At 38.3% G+C, this 20324-nt stretch overlaps 1 protein-coding gene across 1 annotated transcript in view; it reads right to left on the reverse strand.

Moving 5' to 3' along the window:
* Nucleotides 1-20324, reverse strand: part of MICAL2 (microtubule associated monooxygenase, calponin and LIM domain containing 2) — a 207279-nt gene that overhangs the window by 24705 nt on the left and 162250 nt on the right. Inside the window, exons 31-32 of the mRNA XM_081063541.1 lie at nucleotides 7184-7290; nucleotides 2735-2827 (exon numbers count right to left, since the gene is read on the reverse strand). Coding sequence (XP_080919667.1) covers nucleotides 2735-2827; nucleotides 7184-7290 — 200 coding nt within the window. The remainder of the gene's footprint in view (nucleotides 1-2734; nucleotides 2828-7183; nucleotides 7291-20324) is intronic.

Here is a 20324-nt window from a genome sequence, read left to right on the forward strand (position 1 = left end):
GGCCCATTCTGCCACTGACTTTCCAAGAGGAAGAAGCCCTTTAATTTGTGATGTCACTTCCTTGATTAATTGGGTCAGGACCTCCAAATGCCCAAACAACTAGAACCTGACATTTTCTTTCTTTAGTATGCGAACAGAAAGCAAGGAGTCTGTGTATCATCGCAGTCTGCCCCCAAGCAGACGTTAAAACGGTGCCCCGTGACGAGGCCCATCCCACAGACGTGCTCTTAGGCAGAGGCTGCTTGGCTAGGTGGGCGGTGATCCTGGTTCCTGGACCTCACAGCCTCAGCCTCTGACTGTGTCATGGCAGAACCACCGCAGCTGCAGCCACTACTCAGAGTAGGACAGTTTGCCTATTCCGGAGGCAAATACAGAGCATGCTTACATTCCATTTTCCCAAGAAGAGCCAGTAGAGCCCTCCAAGAAGCTGGTCCAGAGCAGGAGACCGGGGCCAACTCCTAGGGCTGGGTGTTTCTTTCTTCGTTTGTCCGGCTCCTGTCCTCAGCTACAGATTGTACCTATTCTTTCATTGCACCCCGGGACTAAATGCCCAGGGGCCTTTGACTGTGCAAGCGTATGGTGGTTTTGTTACTAGCAGGTTATTAAGGCACAAGGTATTTATCCCATTAAGGGACAACCTTACGCTCTCCTTAGATTCACCATTGGCACCTATCAGTGTTTGGGCCATGACTGGGTTTGCATTTTCACGTTTACTTTCTCTACTAGCTAGTCCTCTCTTGTGTATGTTAGAAAGGAAAATGAAGGGAAAGCCTTTCCTATGTACATTTTGTTCATCCTGTCAATTTTCTCTGCTTTCAGACGCCATGCTGCCAAAAGGCATCTCTCTTGGCAGAACAGACTTTGCACCTGGCAGACTAGGCATATTAAAGAAACTGGCAGATGTTGGGACAGGTAGAATGTGTGTGTTCTTCTTCCTCTATCCTACTCCAGCTCTGCTCACTTTGCTTCCTCCTTAATGCCACATTTTTTAAGTCTCCCCTGGATTCAGGGGTACAATTGCCAAAGCACCTCCAACCCTATGAAGAGACCTGAGCAGGCTTGGGGCTCGAGCAGCCATCTGGCTCTTCTTGTGCCGGCTAAGAGTGCTTAAGCCCCAAACATAAAATCTGAACTAGATGGGAATTCTATCTAAAACTACTTGTAATTTCATGCCCACTTCCTCTCTGTGTTTCTTTTAGGAATAATTATATCTTTATAAATCCATCTCTTGTTGGCATAGTGTAGAATTGCCAAAGGAAGGGAAACATTTAAATAACTTTATTACTGATTACTTTGCAATTATGTCTATGTGGTTGTTATGGACTGAGTAAAGTCCCCCCAAATTCTTATGTTGAAACCCTAACTGCCAAAGTGACTGTGTTTGGAGACAGGGCCTTAAAGGAGGTAAAAAAGATTAAGTGAGGTCATGAGGGTAGGGCCCTAATCTGATACAACTGGAGTCCTCATAAGAAGAGGAAGAGACACCGGAGATTGATCTGTCTTTCTCTTCCTCTGCATGTGCACAGAAAAGCAGCCACTTGAGGACACAACAAGGCAGCTGTCTATAAGCTAGGAAGAGATTCCTCACCAGAAACCAATCCTGAAGGCAACTTGATCTTGGACTTCCAGCCTCCAGAACTGTGAGAGAACAAATTTCTGTTGTTTAAGCCACCCACTCTGTGGTATGTTGTTATGGCAGCCCAAGCTGGCTAATAGAGTGGTCATACATTGGAAACTAAAGATGAAAATCTCAGAGACTAACAAGGGCTTCAAAGTAGGACTCAAAAGGCCATTGTAATTCTTCTCTTATCACCACCTACTATCTGAAAATATAAGGAGAGGACATTGCTGAGTTTGCCAATCCATATCAAAAAGACTTATCTTGTTCTCAGAAGGCAAAGAGACCTATTTCAGAAATTGAGAGTGGACAGAGGGGGTTGATGGGAATTTTCCCTGTCCACTGGTAGCTCTCAAGTCAGACACTATGGAGGGTAAGGGAGGTTGGGTTCAATGACTTCCGTCCTGCCAGAAACAACGTACAGGTCTACATGGTCAGATAAAGGGGATAACTGGAGAAAAGGATATAAGCGCATACTGGATTCATATGAGTGGTTGTCCTAAGTCTTTTTGTCCTAAAACCTAACTGTTCTTCAAGGATAGCTTTGGGGTCCTCAGGGAGAGGGAGAATGCCTCGACTTTCTGCTTTATGTTGCCTGTGTGTGATAGAGGTGGGCAGATCCACTTGGGCAGAAATGTTTGCAGTATGCCAGGAAATGGGATCGGAATGCTGGATGCTTATGGTTTCAACAAATTTTGAAATACAGGCAGCCCCTAATAGTTGTGACTTTAGCAAAGACACTGTCAGGAAGATGGAAGAAGGCTGTGCCCTCACAGAGGACACAGCTAAGGCCACTGCTACAAGGACAAAGTCAAGATCTGGGATGGTTCCCAAAGCCATGTGTTGGCTGTCATTTCAGGCTCAGTTTGCTGGAAACATGCCTGCAGATGGCCTGGAAGTGGGCCAGCTCAATAGCTGGGCTCTCCAAGCCCCAGGGTCCCACCAAGGATTGAACCAGCGTCTTTAGAATGGCCACACACCTGGTGGCTCAGAGAAGAGGAATCGTCTTTCTCCAGCCCGCTTCCCTCAGTGCAATACACAGACTTCCAAAGGGCTTTCAGGTCCGTATTCCCAGGATCCCATACCCCCTCACTCATCTCAAGTTTATTTTCTGACCTGAGCTTTATGAAGCCTTTTTAACTCTTCTTGCTTAACCAATTGTTTTGTTGCCTTTTCTAGCTTCCTTCTTCTTCTAAGTGTCTTCTTCTCCTATAAAAACCAACAAAGAAAAAAAATCATGTTTGAGAAGAATGGGGTTGAAATTTATCAAATACTGTCATGGGCTTCTGCCCTCTCCAACCACTGCTTAGCTTCTAGAACAATGACATCCAATAGAACCTTCTGCAATGGTTGAAATGTTCTATATTTGTGCTGTCTAAAAGGTGGAAGCCACCAGATACATGTGGCTGTTGGATACTTGAAACGAGGCTAGTGTGATTATGAAATTTAATTTAAAATTTTATTTCATTGTAATGGGTTTAAGTGTAAACTTAAATCACCACATGTGGCTAGAAAGTACCAGACTGGGAAACTGGAGTGTGTGTGTGTGTGTGTGTGTGTGTGTGTGTGTGTGTGTGTGAAGGGAGTAGCTTTATAGAGCACTGACTTGGTTCAGTTGAAGGAAGGAATAATATAAAAATTATACTCTATATAGGTGTTCCCAGAAGGCCCAGGGATGATGATGAGCCTGGGACAAACACACACGAACACACACACACACACACACACACACACACACACACACACATACACACAAACTACCTGAAAACAAGGTAACAGCTTTAAACAGTCCTTAGGTTGGGTCTGCATGGCCTAATTAAACTTAAATCTGGGAATAGAGGAGCATATATAAATCAAATGAAAGGGTCTCTTGGCTGGAGAGAGGCATAAGAGTGCTTCTCTTCCCCACTTCACTTTGCTTGTTCAAATACATCATTAATGTCACTGGGTTCTCTGTGTGCCTGGGCCTGTAAAATACAGAACTTTCCAAATTGATGCTTTTAAAATAGATGTCTAGATCGTAATGGTGTCACTTCCAGGTTTTAGATACCAGAGAAAGAAGAAGTAGCGGTGAGGCCAGCTCCACATATTTGAAAGTTCAGGAGATACTTCTGACTGGAGAAACAGCAGATGATCATGGTTAAGCACTGGGCCAAGGAGCATAGAAAGCTGGCATCAATCCCCAGCTGAGCTGCGTGACCTTCAGTATGTCACACACTTTCTGAACTGCAGTGTCCTCTTCAGAGACATGAGTATGATTTAATGTCTACCTTGTAGGGATGTAATAAGGATTAAATGAGATGAGGTGGATCAAGCCCTTTGCAGAATACTTGAAAAATATATATGATAGCTGTTCAGTAAGTACCATTTTTATTATTAGTAGTAGTATTATTATTATATCATAAATTAGCATAATTATAATTTTTTACTACAATCTATTATTTTCATCTATTATATGTGTGTTGGGGTGTAACAGTATATATATATATATATATATATATATATATATATATATTATATGTCTATGTGTGTAGGAGTATATATATATTATACATATGTGTACATCCTAGATATACAAAATAAATGTTCAAATTGGGCTAGTCTTATTATGCATTTGCTTTCTCTGAGCATACACACCAATTTTCTACATTAGGGTGAGGATTAAAGCATGCTAGAGATTCCTTTTTAATGCTGGCAGAAACAGATATGGAATTAGAAAATTGTTACAGCGAGGCTGGTGCCTGGGTATTCACTAACTGTGGTTGAACTGAATGTTTGCCCATTAAAAGGACCATAGATTTACAAGTGGGGAATAGACCTCACAGGGCTGACCCCAGATACTGCCAGAGGAATCTGAGTCCATAACAGAGGTTAGAGATTGTGCCTGAAAAGCATGTGACTTTCCAGGGCTTCCTGGATCATTGTCATTCTGTCATCCATTCCCTGGAGAGACCATCACTCTCCTTAGGAAAGCATCCAGCTTCCGGGTTCAGAATGTCTATAGGTCATTGGTGAAAACATCTATCTCCATGATGAAACTTGATTTTTTCTAGAATTCTTACGATCTAGAATCCTAAAGATCTCATCCTTGGAAGGAAATTGTGGCTCTCAGAACTCAAACTTATTCCATATAATATCATCTCTATCTCTAGGGGGTGACTTCCAGATTGACTGCCAACCACTTTGAACAGAGGTTCTGGGCCATTTGGGTGGGGGAACCCCTCTGTTAGGCAGCCAGGACCTTTCTGGAAATGCTGCGGAGTGGGGTGTGGTAGAGATCACTGGTAGTTGTCACCCAGAGATAGTCTAACTTAGTCTATGGAGAGTCAACTAATTTACTGACCAAATATCTCTCGAGTTTACAATATACTAGCCTACGGAGTAACGCTCAGCGTTTATGGAGTGCTATGTACCAGACACTGTACTGATGACTTTACATGCATCATCTTATTTAGCCCTCAAATTAAACCTTACAGGTAAGGATATCAGAGAGGTTAAATAACTTGCCCAAGGTGACACAATTAGTGATTCGACCTTTCCTGTGCCAAATACTGTCCAGGCACATCCATGATCTCTGCTTTAGAGAAATGGCAAAGTTTTCCTTTAAATTAAGACCATTTTTACTACAATTCCAAGGGAGGGTGCTTCAACAGCACTGTGCCGTCTTAGCACTTCCCAGCAGCAAAGCTGCCAAACCCCAACTGTTTTATCAAAAGTCAGCAAAACCTAGAGGAGGAAAGAAACTCCTTTGTGGCTTTTTATTAAAAGATGTTGACATAGTAATGAAGGATGATTTATTAACGCTCATATAGCCTTACGATGTGCCAGGCACAGTTCTTATATCCTCAGTGATGGTGATGACGATACAGAGAGGAAAAGAAAGACTAAGGACTAAAGAATAAAATGATGCTCCAGTCTCTCAGACCCAGCCATTGGTTTGGGAGTAGAAGCCCTGGGGAGGAGGGCAAAGCAATGAGAAGAGGTGGAGTGTGCAAATCCTGTCTCCAGTTTTCTGTGCAAACCTTCGTTTGAGCGACATGGGCTCTGTGCCACATGTCTGGGGACACACCTGTAGGGGACAGAAGGGAGAAGGCAACTAGAGGGGAAAAAACTCCCTTCGTCCCTTCTGTGTGAGCCTTTGGGAAATTGTAAAGAAGTAACCATTCGGCCACCTTCCATTCCTGCAAGAGCAAGCCATATCAGAAACCAGGTGAAGGAGGCAAGCTGAAGTGATGCCTGGCTTTGTTCTGAGCCAGCAGGGCACAAGGGGCTATCTGCAAGGTTTGCCCTAGATACCATTGTCTTGCTATTGTGATGTATTTGGGCTACGCCATTCTCTTATTTTCCAAGAGTGTCAGGATGGCTGACGCTGGGGCCTCTGCCTTATTTGAATACAGAAATAACTCAGGGTCATTCAAGGGGTAAGAGGGGCAGTAAGGAAATCCCCAAAGTCAACACAAAACATAGAATTAATTTATGTTGAGTAACAAACTAATCAGAGACACCCAGTTAGAAAATTAAGAGTCCATCCATATTCTCTGATTCTTTCATTCTCTCTCTCTCTCTCTCACACACACACACACACACTCACACACTCATGCCATGTCCCAGCCTCCTCCTGACTTGCTCCAGGAAGGGCCGTGGGGAGCTGGAACCCCTGAGTGACTTGAGATGACGCCAAAGCTCCGAGTGCCAGATTTGGAAAAGTTGACTCTAAGTAAATAAATTTGGTTCTCTCCCTTTCTCTTCAGATCCTCACTGCTCCAAAAAATAAACACTGCCAGAGCAGTGAACTGTGTCTCTGTCCACCCGGGAATCATTTCAGGTCCAGCCATTCAGTGCCCCAGCCCCAGTGAAACTGCTTTAGCCCCAGTGGATAAAGAAAACAATAGTGAGCTTTGGCCACGGGACGCGTGTCTCTGTGTATGTGACAGATACATTTAAAGACATATAACAATTTTTGTGTTTTCAAATCGATGGGCATGGGAGTCGTTTAGAGTGTTCATCAGTAATAGTAATGCTCATTAAGCAAGAAGGAGACCTGCCACCTCCCCAGCCAGCCCCTGCTAGTTCCTTCCACAGCAGGGATCCTTGAAGTACCTACGTCTACATGCAACCGCATGGTTCATTTCATATTTCTGATTAGAATCAACATAACATTTTCCATGCAATCTGCCTCGAGTGCTTCTTAAATGAAGCTGTGCTTCCCCCAGGGACATACGCATCTGCTTGTTGTAATTTTTTCGATAGTTTGCTTGTTGGACCACAAATGAAACCCACTGTAAGAGCTGCAGTCACCAAATGGTTTCAAGTAAATATGTGTGTTTTTCCCCCCTTTTCAATTTCACATCTCTGAGAAAGGCAAACTTATAAAAATTAACAATAACAACCAAAAAGAGATAATTCTTTGGGTAGTCCAGGTAGAAAGAGCAGTTGCTGTCACATGCAATGAAATGTGATCCTCCTAATGAAACCACTGCAGCTGGAGCCCACATTGGGTCTGAAATCTGGATGGTAAACAGCCCCACAAGCCAAGGCCCTTTTTGGTTTGCCAAGTGTTGTTACCTTTGACTGCAAAGAAAGCTGGGGATCAAATTCTTCATCTGCAGAGGAGGAGGTGGTGGAAGAGGCAGGCTCTGTCACCTGCGCCCTGATGGGGACGCACTTGGGACCTGAAATGAGAACAGAAGAACTCACTGAACTCGTAGCTTCTTTTCTTACTTAGTGACCCAAAGCTGCCTCTCCCTCCTCACCTCTACCTCCATTCTCTCCCTCCCTGCCCTCCCCTCACTGCACCTGCCATGAGCCTGAGGCGGCAGTACCTAAGGGCAACTGAAAATTTGGCCCTCCATGTTAATTACATCTCTGGGTCCCTGCCAAGAGCTTTGCAGCTCTCTCTTCACGTTAAAAATAAAGGTATTATGCAGAAATCAATTAATTCCTTAAACACCATTTATATGGTGTATTGCTTAGAATGCATTCAGACATGAAATCTATTATTAAAATGCTTGTCTGGAGTTAGCTGAGTTACCTAAATGCTTGTGTAAGGTTTGTTCTGCAGAGTAATTGAATGCAAAAAAGTCAGAGCCAGCTCTTAAACAAATCGCCCTTCTGCGGCTCACAGCATCTGGCACCCATTTTTACTACATGACATCTGCTCAGTGTAAAAGAGCTGGCGTCAGAATGTCTGGTCATAGAAAAAAAAAATCCCAAATGTAATCAGAAGCAAAAGGACTCTAAGCCTAAGGTTTTATCACATAGTCTCATGCAACATAAATATTTCATTAATTATGGCTAAACAAATGCCACTTTTATTTTCCCAACTTGCAGATATTATCACATCATCGAAGTGATGATTCAAATGCCAGGAAAAGCGGTTTAAGATAGGGATGCAGGGCCCGCGGGAGAGCTGAAGTCGACGGGAGATGCCAACCTCCGGACAAGAGGTAGAAGGTCCGAGGCAGCAAAGTGCTCATGTTCACCAGCACCTCTTTGTGGTCTGGCTGTGGACCATGTGTGATAAAGTCTTCCAGGTGCCACAGGAGGCTTTTATTCTTCTCAGCCAAAACATCTGCCCCTACACATCAACCTGATGCCGTGTTAATGATTACTATCTGGATTAATGCACTCTAGACACTGAATATCAGAACTAGCTAGGACTCCGTGACAGGAAACGCACTACTCTTTACACGGTCACAGCAGCTTATACCTGAATAGAAGTATGTGTTGGGTGGGGAGGAAGGTGGAGACGCAATTCTAAGCCAACTGACAATTCTGGTCTGCCTTTTTTCTCTTCATAACTTTCAACTATTTACCCCAGTGGGAGAAGCCAAGTTTTTTAAAAAATAATAATTTTAACCTCCAGGAGCACATTTGCATATGCTGGTACTCAAAGCAAAATAATGCAAAACATCTATATAATAACACGGTGTCTCTGGAAAGGGAGTTATCTGCTTTCCGCTTTAATTTGCCAGATGGGAAAGCTCAGGTGAAGATAGAATCAGGGAGCTGCATAATAATGGAGGAGTCATTGTCAGGGCTGAACGGAGATTGTTTCCCAGCTGCAGCCAAAAATTACCACTGAATGCTTTAGAGAGGGTGAGCTTGAGGAACTTTTACCTCCCTGAGTCTCTGGGGAATCATGATTTCTAACTTGCAGATTTGTTGTGCAAGATTAAAGATAATCAATGTAAAGAGTCTAGCACAGTGCCTGGCCCATTGGAGGTACTTAAATAAATGTTATCAGCATCAGTAGCAGCCACGGCTTCACCATTATCAATGACCCAAATTAACAATACTGCAATATTAATAAAACTGCCTGATTAACCTTTCTCTAGTGGAAGAAGTATAATAACCTAAGGTTGAAACTTTTTCTAACTCTCAAAACCAAATTTACTATTTCCACTGAATTTCATTTTGAAATCAAGGAGAAAATGTTTCCAAATATATTTCTTAGACTTCTGGCAAAGTCATATAAAATTATGTATGTGCCTCTGCACCTCTTCCCCTTAACCCTCTTCTATCATAGAACTATCCATTCTAGGAGTTTACTGTTCATTTGCAAAGTTTAAAAAATTTGGCAGCATTATTTCACTCTGGCTAAAACAGAGTGACTGATTCTAGAATTGATCTCCCTAGAAGTCAGGACAAAATATATAAAGCAGCTGTTTCCAGGCACTGGAAAACAGGCAGTGCAGAGCTGTGATAAAGGTGAGAACAGAAGCAAATGAGGTCAGCCCCACAATTACAATAGCTTCCTCTGTCTAGAGGCACTTCCTTCCAGACTACAGTACAGGTAAGAAGAACCTTAATAGAGCATAGCTGATTCATTGCGTTGAAAAGACAGAGATCAAAGTTTGGGCAGGCTGGGGCAGCTGGAATGTGTGAGGGAGAGTGCTGGAGAGGCAGGAGCTTGCAGAAAAAGAAAAAAAAAACAACTTCAGAAATGAACATAGAGATTCCCTTGAGTCTATTGCTTAATAGTAAACTATAGGTACATAGAGAGAAATGGCTTGAAGTTGGGCAAATAACTGCTGGGGAGTTATAGGCTAAATAATTTCTAAAGCTTTTGCAGGACTGGGAAATGTTCAAGTTCTGTCCAGCCAGGGTAGAACAGACACTGGGGGCATTAGGAGAGACCACAGAAAGAGTCCCACTTTAGTAGTAGAGATAATTGAGCTCTAGAATAAAAGTTATTATAGACTCATCTAAATAAGCCTACACATAAGCCTTTAAAGAAATAAATTGATCTGCAAGTACTTTACTGCCTCTCCATACATTTATTTCCTACTTAATATTCTTTAAATGAATAAACAAAACCTAGACACTCTATATAATGTAATAGCCACAAAATCTAGCAGCTACCAGGATTTCCCCAAAATAAGACCTGAACGGAAAATAAGCCCTAGCATGATTTTTCAGGATGACACCCTCTGAACATAAGCCCTAATGCATCTTTTGGAGCAAACCTTAATACAAGACCCGGTCTTATTTTTGGGGAAACACAGTAGTAAACAATTACTAAATAAAAAAACAAAAAGAAACATCACAGGACAATGAGTCTGGTAATCAAGAGAAAAATAAATCAATAAAAGCAGACTCAGAAATGACAGAAATGGCAGACAGGATTTAAAAGTAGCTGTTGTAAAAGTGCTCAAGATTTTAAAAGAACACATGAACAGAATGAGAAGTAAAAAGTATTTAAAAAGAACCAAATGGCCCTTATATAGATGAAAAATACAAAATCTGAAATAAAAATTTCACTGGATCAGCTTAACTAATGGTAGATTAAAAACTGTAGAGGAAAATATTAAATAATAGCAATAGAAATTATCCAAATGAAACACAGAGAAAAAAAGACTGAAAAAATAAACAGAATCACAGTGATCTGTGGGACAATATCAAGGGATCTAAAACACATGTCATTGGAGTGCCAGAGGAGATGGGAGGAGACAGGAACGGAGAAAAGTAGTTATGACATAACATTGCTCACATGCAAACTTAATAAAAATTATTAATCCACAGTTCCAAGAAGCTCAATAAGCCATAAGCAGGGTGAATACCAATAAAATCACAGAGATATATATGTTTTCTTAAAAGCAAAGAAAAATGATACATTGCATACAGTAAAACAAAGAATGTCCATGGATATCTCATCAGAACCTAAATAAGCCAAGACATGGAACATCATTAAAATGCTGAAAGAAAAGCCTATCAATTTATAATTTAGTGAAACAACCCATTCAAAATGAAGTAAAAGTGAAGGCTTTTTTTAGAAAATAAAAAAGCCAGGATGATTTGTTGTTGTAAGCAGACATGCAAACAAAAAAAATGCTAAAAGAAATTCTGTAGCAGAAGGAATATGAGGTTGGACAATTAAGTTTGCGAATTCATCCTAGAAAAAGTGCTACATACCTCACTGCTGAATATCACTATGGTCACCTTCGAAGTACCCCCTTGGGAAACTGCACCGATGCCAGCACCTAGTCCACCCTTCAAAGCAATTTGGAACTCTGTTTCTGGAATGGCCATCAGAGCTGTTGTCATATTACCCTTGATGTCCTGAATGTCATCAAAATGTCTTCCTTTCAATATTTGCTCTATCTTCGGGTAAAGAAAGAAGTCATTGGGGGCCAGATCAGGTGGTAGGGAGGGTGTTTCAATACAGTTATTTGTTTACTGGCTAAAAACTCCTTCACAGGTAGTGACGTGTAAGCTGGTGCATTGTCATGATGCAAGAACCATGAATTGTTGGTGAAAAGTTCAGATTGTCTAACTTTTTCATGCAGCCTTTTCAGCACTTCCAAATAGAAAACTTGGTTAACTGTCCAGTTGGTACAAATTCATAATAATCCCTCTGATATCGAAAAAGATTAGCAACATCATTGCAACAAGTTCTCAAACTTAATTGTCTGACCTCCTATACCAAGTGGAATGAAGAGCTTCAGTAATGGTAAATATAAAATAATTTTTCTTTGTGGTTTTTAATGTCTTTTAAAGATAATTGACTATTTAATATAAGATAGCAGGAAATAACAAGAAATACATATATTGGTCCTCTGTCTCCGGTTCCCACTAATATTTGGTCTTTGACCCCAGTTCCTGACAGTGCTCCTAAAATCTTGTAATTTCTTGAAAAGAATGTCTGACATAGAACTCGTAAGTCCCGTGGAATTTCCTGGGTGATAGGAGTGACTTTTGTTCTAATGAGGAGACTCTTTATGGGTTCCTGAATGAGGGCTGGTCACTAGAAAGACCAAGCCATGATCAGAAGAGTGGATCTTTTAATCCTATGCCCCAAGCTCCAGAGAGAGGAGGGGGCTGGAAAACAAGTTAATAATCGATCATGTCTATGTGACAAAGCCTCCATAAAAACTCCTAAAGAAGAGACTGCAGAGAGCTTCTGGCTTGGTGAACACATCCATGTGCTGGGAGGGTGGCGCACACCAACTCCACGGGGCCAGAAGCTCCTGCCCTTGGGACCATTCTCGATTTCGCCGTATGTATCTCTTCATCAGGCTCTTCATCTGTTTCCTTTATTATATCCTTTCTAGCACACTGGTAAGTATAAGTAAGTGTCTTTCTGAGTTCTGTACCATTCTAGCAAAATACTGAACACAAGGAGGAGTTTGTGGGGACCTCTGTTTATAGCTGGCTGGTCAGAAGTACAGATGACAAACTGTAAGGATATAGAAGAGTTGAGCAAACACTACTAATAAATTTGACCTAAGTGAGAAGTATATACAGAGCAACACCCCCCAATATCTAGAGAATATACATTCTGTTCTAGAGCACACGGAACATTTATTAAATTGGTGCTATGCCAAGTCATATTAAAAAAGCAAGCATAAAGCAAGTATTAACAAAATTCAAAGAAGATACATGGTATATTTTCTGACAACAGTGAGATTAAGCTAGTAATAAATAATTTAAAAATAAAACTAGAAAATCTCAAAATGGAAAATTAAGCATACTTTTCTAACAATCTATGGATCAAAGAACTGAAAGTAATTTAAACTGATGATAAAAATATGGCAAAACAAAATGCCTAGGATGCAGTTAATGCAGTGGTTAGAAGGAAATTTAGAGCTTTAAATATACACATTATGCGAAGAAAAGTTGAGAATTAATGCTGTAAGATCTACCACCAATTGAACCTAAAGAAACTAAAAGGAGAAAGATAATCAAGATGAGAAGAGATTATGAAAGACAATAAAGATGAAGCAGAAATAAAACAGAAAATTAACAAAGCAAAAATTTGGTTCTTTAAAAAGACAAATAAAATTGATAATCTCCTTAGAAGAATGACTAAGAAAAAAGAGATAGAAAACACAAATTACCATTATTGGAAATGAAAAAGTCCTAGGGTATTAAAGGAAGGTATTATATAAACTATTTTATGACGATTTGAAATTTTAGATAAAATGGAGTAATTTATTGAAAAACACGATTTACCCAAACTGACATAAGAATAGAAAATCTGAATAGTTATATGTCTATTAAAGAAACTGAAACCATAATTAGAAACCATTTTACAAAGAAAATTTTAGGCTAGATGACAGCATTTGTGTCTAAATGTTTAAAAAAGAAACACCAATTTATTTTTAAAACTCTTTCGGAGAATTGATCAAGATGGAATCCTTCCCAACCTGTGTTACAAGGCTAGCATAAGTTTGATAACAAAACCTGACAAAGATATTGCAAGAAGGAAAAATTTTAGAACAATATCTCTCACGAACATAGGTGTAAAACTACTAAAAACAGTTAGCAAAACCAATACAGTGATAAAAATATAATGCATTATGACCAAGTTGGGTTTACCCAAGGAACTCAGTAATGGTTTAACATTTTCAAAATCAAACGTAATCCATGTAATTCAGCACATTATTGATTAAAGTAAAAAAAATGATTATCTCATTAAATGTAGAAAAACATAGTAAGCTAGCTTAAAGAACAATGTAATTCTATCAAAAGCAAAAAGTTGTATTTAATACGTTTAATAGAAAAACATTTTACACTACTTCGGTTTTAAAATTTAAATTAACATTAAATAAAATTAAAAATTCAGTTCTTCACTCACGCTAGCCATATCTGAATTGTGAAATAGTGGCTACCATATTGGACAGTGTTGTTCTAGAAGGTAACATAGAACAACATATTTATGATCTCAGGAAAGATTTTATAAACAGGATACGAAGTAAATAATAAAAGAAAATATCGATAAATTTGGCTTCATTAAAGTAAGTACTTCTTTTCATCGAAAGATACTTTCAGAGAGTGAAAAAGCAAGCCAAACAGTGAGAGAAGATATTTACAATACATATATCTGACAGAGGATTTATATCCAAAATGTAACTGGATTACAAATCAATAAGGAAAGGGCTATCTACACAAGAAAAGCATGAGTAAAACATTTCATACAAGACAATATCTAAATAAGCATGTGAAAAGGAGCGCAACATCATTATCAGGTAAATGCAAATTAAAACCACTACACCTCCATAAAAATGGCGACATAGAAAAAAAACAAAACTGAGACTGTCAAGTGTTAGCAAGGATGTGGGTCAGTGGGGTGCTCTTACTTATTTCCTGGAGGACATACACATTGGCACAACCACTTTGGAAAACTGACAGTATCTTCTAAAGCAAACCATACATGTCTACCCCATAACCTATCAATTCCATTCCCAGGTATATAACTGATAAAGTTTTTCCCTTTGAACAAACTTGAGCCAAGCTCCTCTGAGCTGTTTTTTTTGACTAGGCCTTAACCTTGTCCTATAAAAACTACAGACTCTCACCATAAATTATTTAGCCCACTCACTTCTTCCTACATTAAAAGACTTAAACACTAGCACAGTTTCTAACAGCTCAAGGCCACTTCCCTAGGATGCGCCTTGCCCTCCTTAAAGTACCTACTTGAGAGAACTCAAGGGTGACAAAAAAATTTAGCTAACGCTCTAGCTAACACATTCAAACAGGCCCCTGACCACCACCCTTTCTTAGAGTTCACGATCATAAAAAGGGCTTAGAGTTGAGAATCCTTCCTCTGTCCCTTTGAGATGTGTGAGTATATGTATCTCCCACCCTTCAGGAGTGTCTTTCTCAAGAATCTGAAAGCCAGTCCTTTAAAATGCAACCATCAGGAAGGATAGGGCCACTCTCTCCCGGTCTTGGTGGGAGGATAGAATCCTAACCTCAATAATTGCCAGCTAACAGACATAGCTGGCCTGATCATCATTTACACTGATCAGCCCTTGGTAACGTTTCACTTCTTTGTCTGTGGAGCCCTCTATTCTCCCTCTCTCCCTACTCCCTCATTCTCCCTATAAAACACCAAGCCACTTCTGTAAAAATCAAAGTGGAGTTCAGTTCATGCTGGACTCTCTTCCCTGTCACAATAGTATACTGTAATTAAAATTTGTCCTTACTACTTTAACTAGTTATCTGGCTTTGTTTTATCTTTGACAATACTCAACAGAAAGGACATGTAGGAGTGCTCAAAGCTGCCTTACTCACAATAAAAACAACTGAAAACAACCTAAGTACCCAGCAACAGAATCCACAAATAAACTGTGGTATATTCATACAAGGAAATAAAAAAATGTAGCGATGGAAAAGAATGAACCACTGCTGCATTTAACTATATAGATAAATCACTCCCTCAACATACGTACCATGTTTAATGAAACAAGTCATGCACAAAAGAGTACATACTTGTATTAGTTCTCTATTGTTGTGGAAGCCATGAACACCAATTTAGCAGCTCACAATGGCACCCATTTATTATCTCAAAGTTGTGTAGGTCACAAGTGCACACACAACTCAGCTGGGTCCTTCTGCTCATCGTCTTCCAATGCTGCAATCAAGGTGTCTGCTGGGCTGGCTTCTCATCTGCAGCTTAGGGTTCTCTTCCAGCTCATTCTGGTTGTTGGCAGAATTCAGTTCCTAGTGGTGTAGTACGTGGGGACCATCTTCTTGCTGGCTGTCAGATGGAGGTCGATCTTAGCTCCTAGAGGCCTGTTTCCAGGCCTTCACAATAAGACAGTTTACTTCTATGGAGTCAGCAGGATTGTGTCTTTCTCACGCTTCAAATTTCTGACCTCAGGAAGGGCCCAGACCTTGGTAACAGTTAACCTGATTAGGTTAGGCCTACCCAGGATAATCTCCCTTTTGATTAACTCAAAGTCAATTGGTTTGGAACTCAATTACGCTTGCAAAATCCCATAACCTAATCACAGCAGTGAAACCATCATATTCACATTCCCACCATACTCAAGAGGACAAGATAATACTGGGTAAGTACATCAGGGACGGGAAGCGTGGGGCCCTCTTAGAATTCTGCCTACAATACTGAATGATACAATTTTTGTAAAGTCAAAAAACTATGAAAATAATCTAAGATGATAAAAGTCAGATGGTAAGTACTTTTGTTTGGTGGCACCTATGTTTGGGAAGAAGCACCAGGGAGGCTTCCGCGTGCTGGCCATGTTCTATCTCTTGATCTCAGAGGTGATTACATAAGTGTGCCCTTTGTAAAAATTCATCATTTGTGTATGCCATATTTGTGTACTTTATTGTATGTATGCTATACTGAAATAAAATGTTTATTCAAAAAATAGAGAGGTTCTCAAGTGTCTTCTTTCATTTACATAAGGATAATAATTAGCATTAAAATTGTTTGTATAAAATAGGCACTTGCACGTACTTGAAATCAGTTTACATCCCTAAATAATTTAAACACTCTGAGAAGTTTATGTACATTATTAATTTTCCTAGAAATTTGTATAAATAAGACAAATTAAACTTCTGCTGGCTCTTATTTGAGTGATCATAAATTCAAGGTACTACAATTTGAATGACTTTTAAATTTCTCACTTTCAATTTGAATACTGTTTTCTCTCTCCATTGCATGGAAGTATACAGCTACAAGTTAAATGTGTAAAAAACAGTGTCTGTGTGTGTGTGTTTGGTGGGTTTGGCAGGGGCATGGGAATAAAAGGAGCTAATGGGCCTAATCAATAGGGTAGATAAAATCTTCACATTCTTATGATACTTCCTAAAAACGTCTGAGAAAAACACAAAGCTCATCTATGATATGGGCCCAGATATTCTTTCCAGAGATGGTCAGCCTTCACTTAATTCCATTCTCTACACTTGAATTCTGTTCCAAGCCAAGGAAATCTCACCGTTTACTAAGGAACATAAATGTAGCTGTCCATGATAACTAAATCAGGAAAATACATTTACCCCAACTCATTAAAATCAGCACATACAGAAGTCATATAAATGTGATATAAATGAGCTAAAGGCCAACCTTAACTATGTATTTGATGCAAAATCTTACATATTAGGAAATAGAGCAGAAAAAAAATAGTAAAATAATAAAACATCATGACCAAGTGGTATTTATTTCACCAATGCAAAGATGGTTCAATATCAGTAAATCTATTACATAATTCATATTAGTCAAACTGAGGAGAAAAAAAATCACACAGTCATCTTTAAAAGTGCTGAAACGATGTTTGATAAAATTCAACATCCATTAGTGATAAAAGTAGAGTTGACCTTGTTTAGAGATTAGGGGCACCCACCACCCATGCAGTGGAAAATTGGCATATAACTTAAATCACATGCTTGGATTCCCAATTACCAGTTAACCCTTGAACAACATGAGTTTGAACTGCTTGGGTAAACAAAAAAATATATATATGCGTACAAGGGAACCTGTGCAGTTCAAACCCACATTGTTCAAGGGTCAACTATACTTTTAATAAAATAGGATAAGATGGCTATTTCCTTAAAATGATTAAATATATCTGGGTCAACCCAGGAGCCAACATCGTGATTAAATGAGAAAACATTATTCTCATTAATGAGACACATTCTCATTAAGGTTAGGAATGTAATAAGGAAACCATTATCACTACTTTTGTTTAATAGTGTTCGGGAGATTCTGAAAACCAAAGAAACTAAGGAAACAAAATAAATTAGACATACACAACTTTGAAACAAGAGGTAATATTATTATTTGCACATTATGATTGTACACTTGGGGAGGACACAGGAAAATTCACTGAAAAACTTTTACAAGCAAAGAGATTCAGTAAAATGGATGGGTATGAAATTTCTAAACGGGAACCAATAACTTTCATATACACAAATACAGTAGCAAGATAAAAATATCTTATTTACAATAGCAAAAAAACCCCTAAACATATCTAGCAATAAATATGTAAGAGTTATGTGATATAAAGTTTAGAATATTCCTGAGGGTCACCAAAAAAAGATATGAACAAATGGAAAGTCAAGTCATATCATAAGATTGTAAATTCTTGCTAAGTTAGTTTATAACCTTAACTCAATCCCACAAAAGTACTCACAGGATTTTTTTTTTGATACATATTCAAGCTGATACTAAGTTCATATCAAACAAGCAAGAAGAGCCAGGAAATTTTTGAAAGAGAAGATCAATAGTAGAATACTCATCCTACCTGATAGTATAATACAGAAGTTTATATATATATATGTATGTATGTATATATGTGTGTGTGTATATATATAATATATATATATATATATATATATTAAAACAGTGTGATACCGATACATAACAGACAACTCAATAGAAGATAATAGATGGTGTAGAAATCAATCCAAGTACAAGAATTTGATGTATGATCAAGATGTCATCTCACGTAAGAGAGGAAAAAGATGGATTATTCACTAAATTATTAGGCTAGCCAGGGAGATATCTCAAAAAAAAAAAAAAAGGTTGGATCCATATCTCATATTTCATACTAGGATAACTACTTGATGTAAATATTTAAATGAAAAAAAATTAAAAAGACTAGAAGAAACTGTAAGAAAATTATTCTATAAACTTGGATGAAACTCTTTCTGAACTATTACATAAAGCCCAGAAGCCATAAAATGAGAAATTGCTTTCAACTACTATACAAAAATAAAAATGTAAACTCGCATGACAAAAACCACCATAAACAAAGTTAAACACAAACAAGAAGCTGGGAAATGTATTTGTAATTCACATCACAAAATAGGGCTACATTTCCCTTTTAATAGAGTCCCTACATATCATTAAGAAAAATACCTAGATAAAGAACAGCAACAATAATTCACAGAAAAGGATATACAAACAACTCTTTAATATATGAAAAGATGCTCAATCACCAGTCGGATTGGTAAAGATTAAAAACAAAAAATAGGTTGGGTAACACACTGGTTAATGCAAGCATAGAAACAGCACTCTCATACTTTGTTGCTGGGAGTATAAACCGGAATCACTTTGATGGAGGACAATTTGGAACTATCCATCAAAATTGTGTTCACATGTCCTTTGTTCCACCATTTCCATTTCTAGGAATTTATCCTACAGATAAATTCATACATATGCCAAATGGCCTAAGTTCTTAATTATCATGCACTGTTTGCAATAGCAAAAGATTTAAAATGACTTAAACTTTCCAGCATAGGGGATTTGCAATATATAATAAATTATGGTACATGTACATAATGGAATACCATGCAGTTCTAAAACAAAGAAAGGAAAAAGGTCTTTATGTTCTAATATGGAATGACCTCCAAAACGAAATGAACAGAACAAAAAAAAGTGTGTACAATATGCTAGTATGCTTTCTGTGAAAAAAGAAAGAATATAGTATGTAAATTTGCTTATATATTTACAAATTCCGTCTGGAATAAAGCCTAAGAACCTAATAATAGCATCTGTCATCAGGCATAGGACCTGGATGGCTCAGGGACAGGAAAGGGAGACAGGACATCCCGTGCCTTTTGTACTCTTTTATTTTGAACCATGTGAGTGTACTATCAAAAAACACACAACACATTAAGGTTTACAATGTGCTATAAAGACTGTAGTTATTATTCAGCCGGTCCCCGCTTATCCTAAACTTGGCTGAAAATAAAGTCTCTGGTTAATCTATATAGCTTGTTGATTAAGGTACCAAAGGAGAGAAATAATTTTTTGCTTGAAAACTAAAGTTCCAAAATAAAAATTAAATAAGAAAATAAAACGTTAAAAAAATAAAGAAACACAAAGTAGCTCAACAATAGGGATAGTAGAACCACAGTTTGTTTAGAGTAATCAAACACATAATAACAAAAAAGAAATCATGTGAGTTTTAATTAAACTGCCTTTAAGGATATATACCAAAACTTTGTCAAGGAGGAGAGGGGGATAAGAGAATTCATGTTTCTTTCTTTCTTTTTTTTCCTTTCTTTTTTTTTTTTTTAGATATTTCCATATTGTTGAATTATTCTGATTCTTTGAGGTATTAACTAATCTTATAATTTAAAAATTATAAACAGATTTAAACATAAAAAGCCTAAGGGTCCATTGGTAACCAAATATACATAAACATGTTTAAGCTAGTAATAAAAAAAAATACAAGTTCAAAAGAGAAACCATTTTTTGATTAGTAAAATAGTAACATTTTAAAAATATGATACTCAGTGCAGAGTGTGGTGAAAAGCGTACTCTTAAGCATTAGTGGTAGAATATAAACTGGTACCTTTCCCTTGTTTTAATGGACATTCACATCATACAGTTGTAAGAAATAACACAGATCCCATGTATCCTTTACCCATAGTGATCTCTTTTAAAGAACAATTTGTCAGTGTAAATTAAGAACCTTGAAAATATTCACATTTTCAACCAACAATCCCA

The sequence above is a fragment of the Rhinolophus hipposideros genome, assembly GCF_964194185.1.
Source record: "Rhinolophus hipposideros genome assembly, chromosome: 10".
In the NCBI taxonomy this organism is placed as follows: Eukaryota; Metazoa; Chordata; class Mammalia; order Chiroptera; family Rhinolophidae; genus Rhinolophus; species Rhinolophus hipposideros.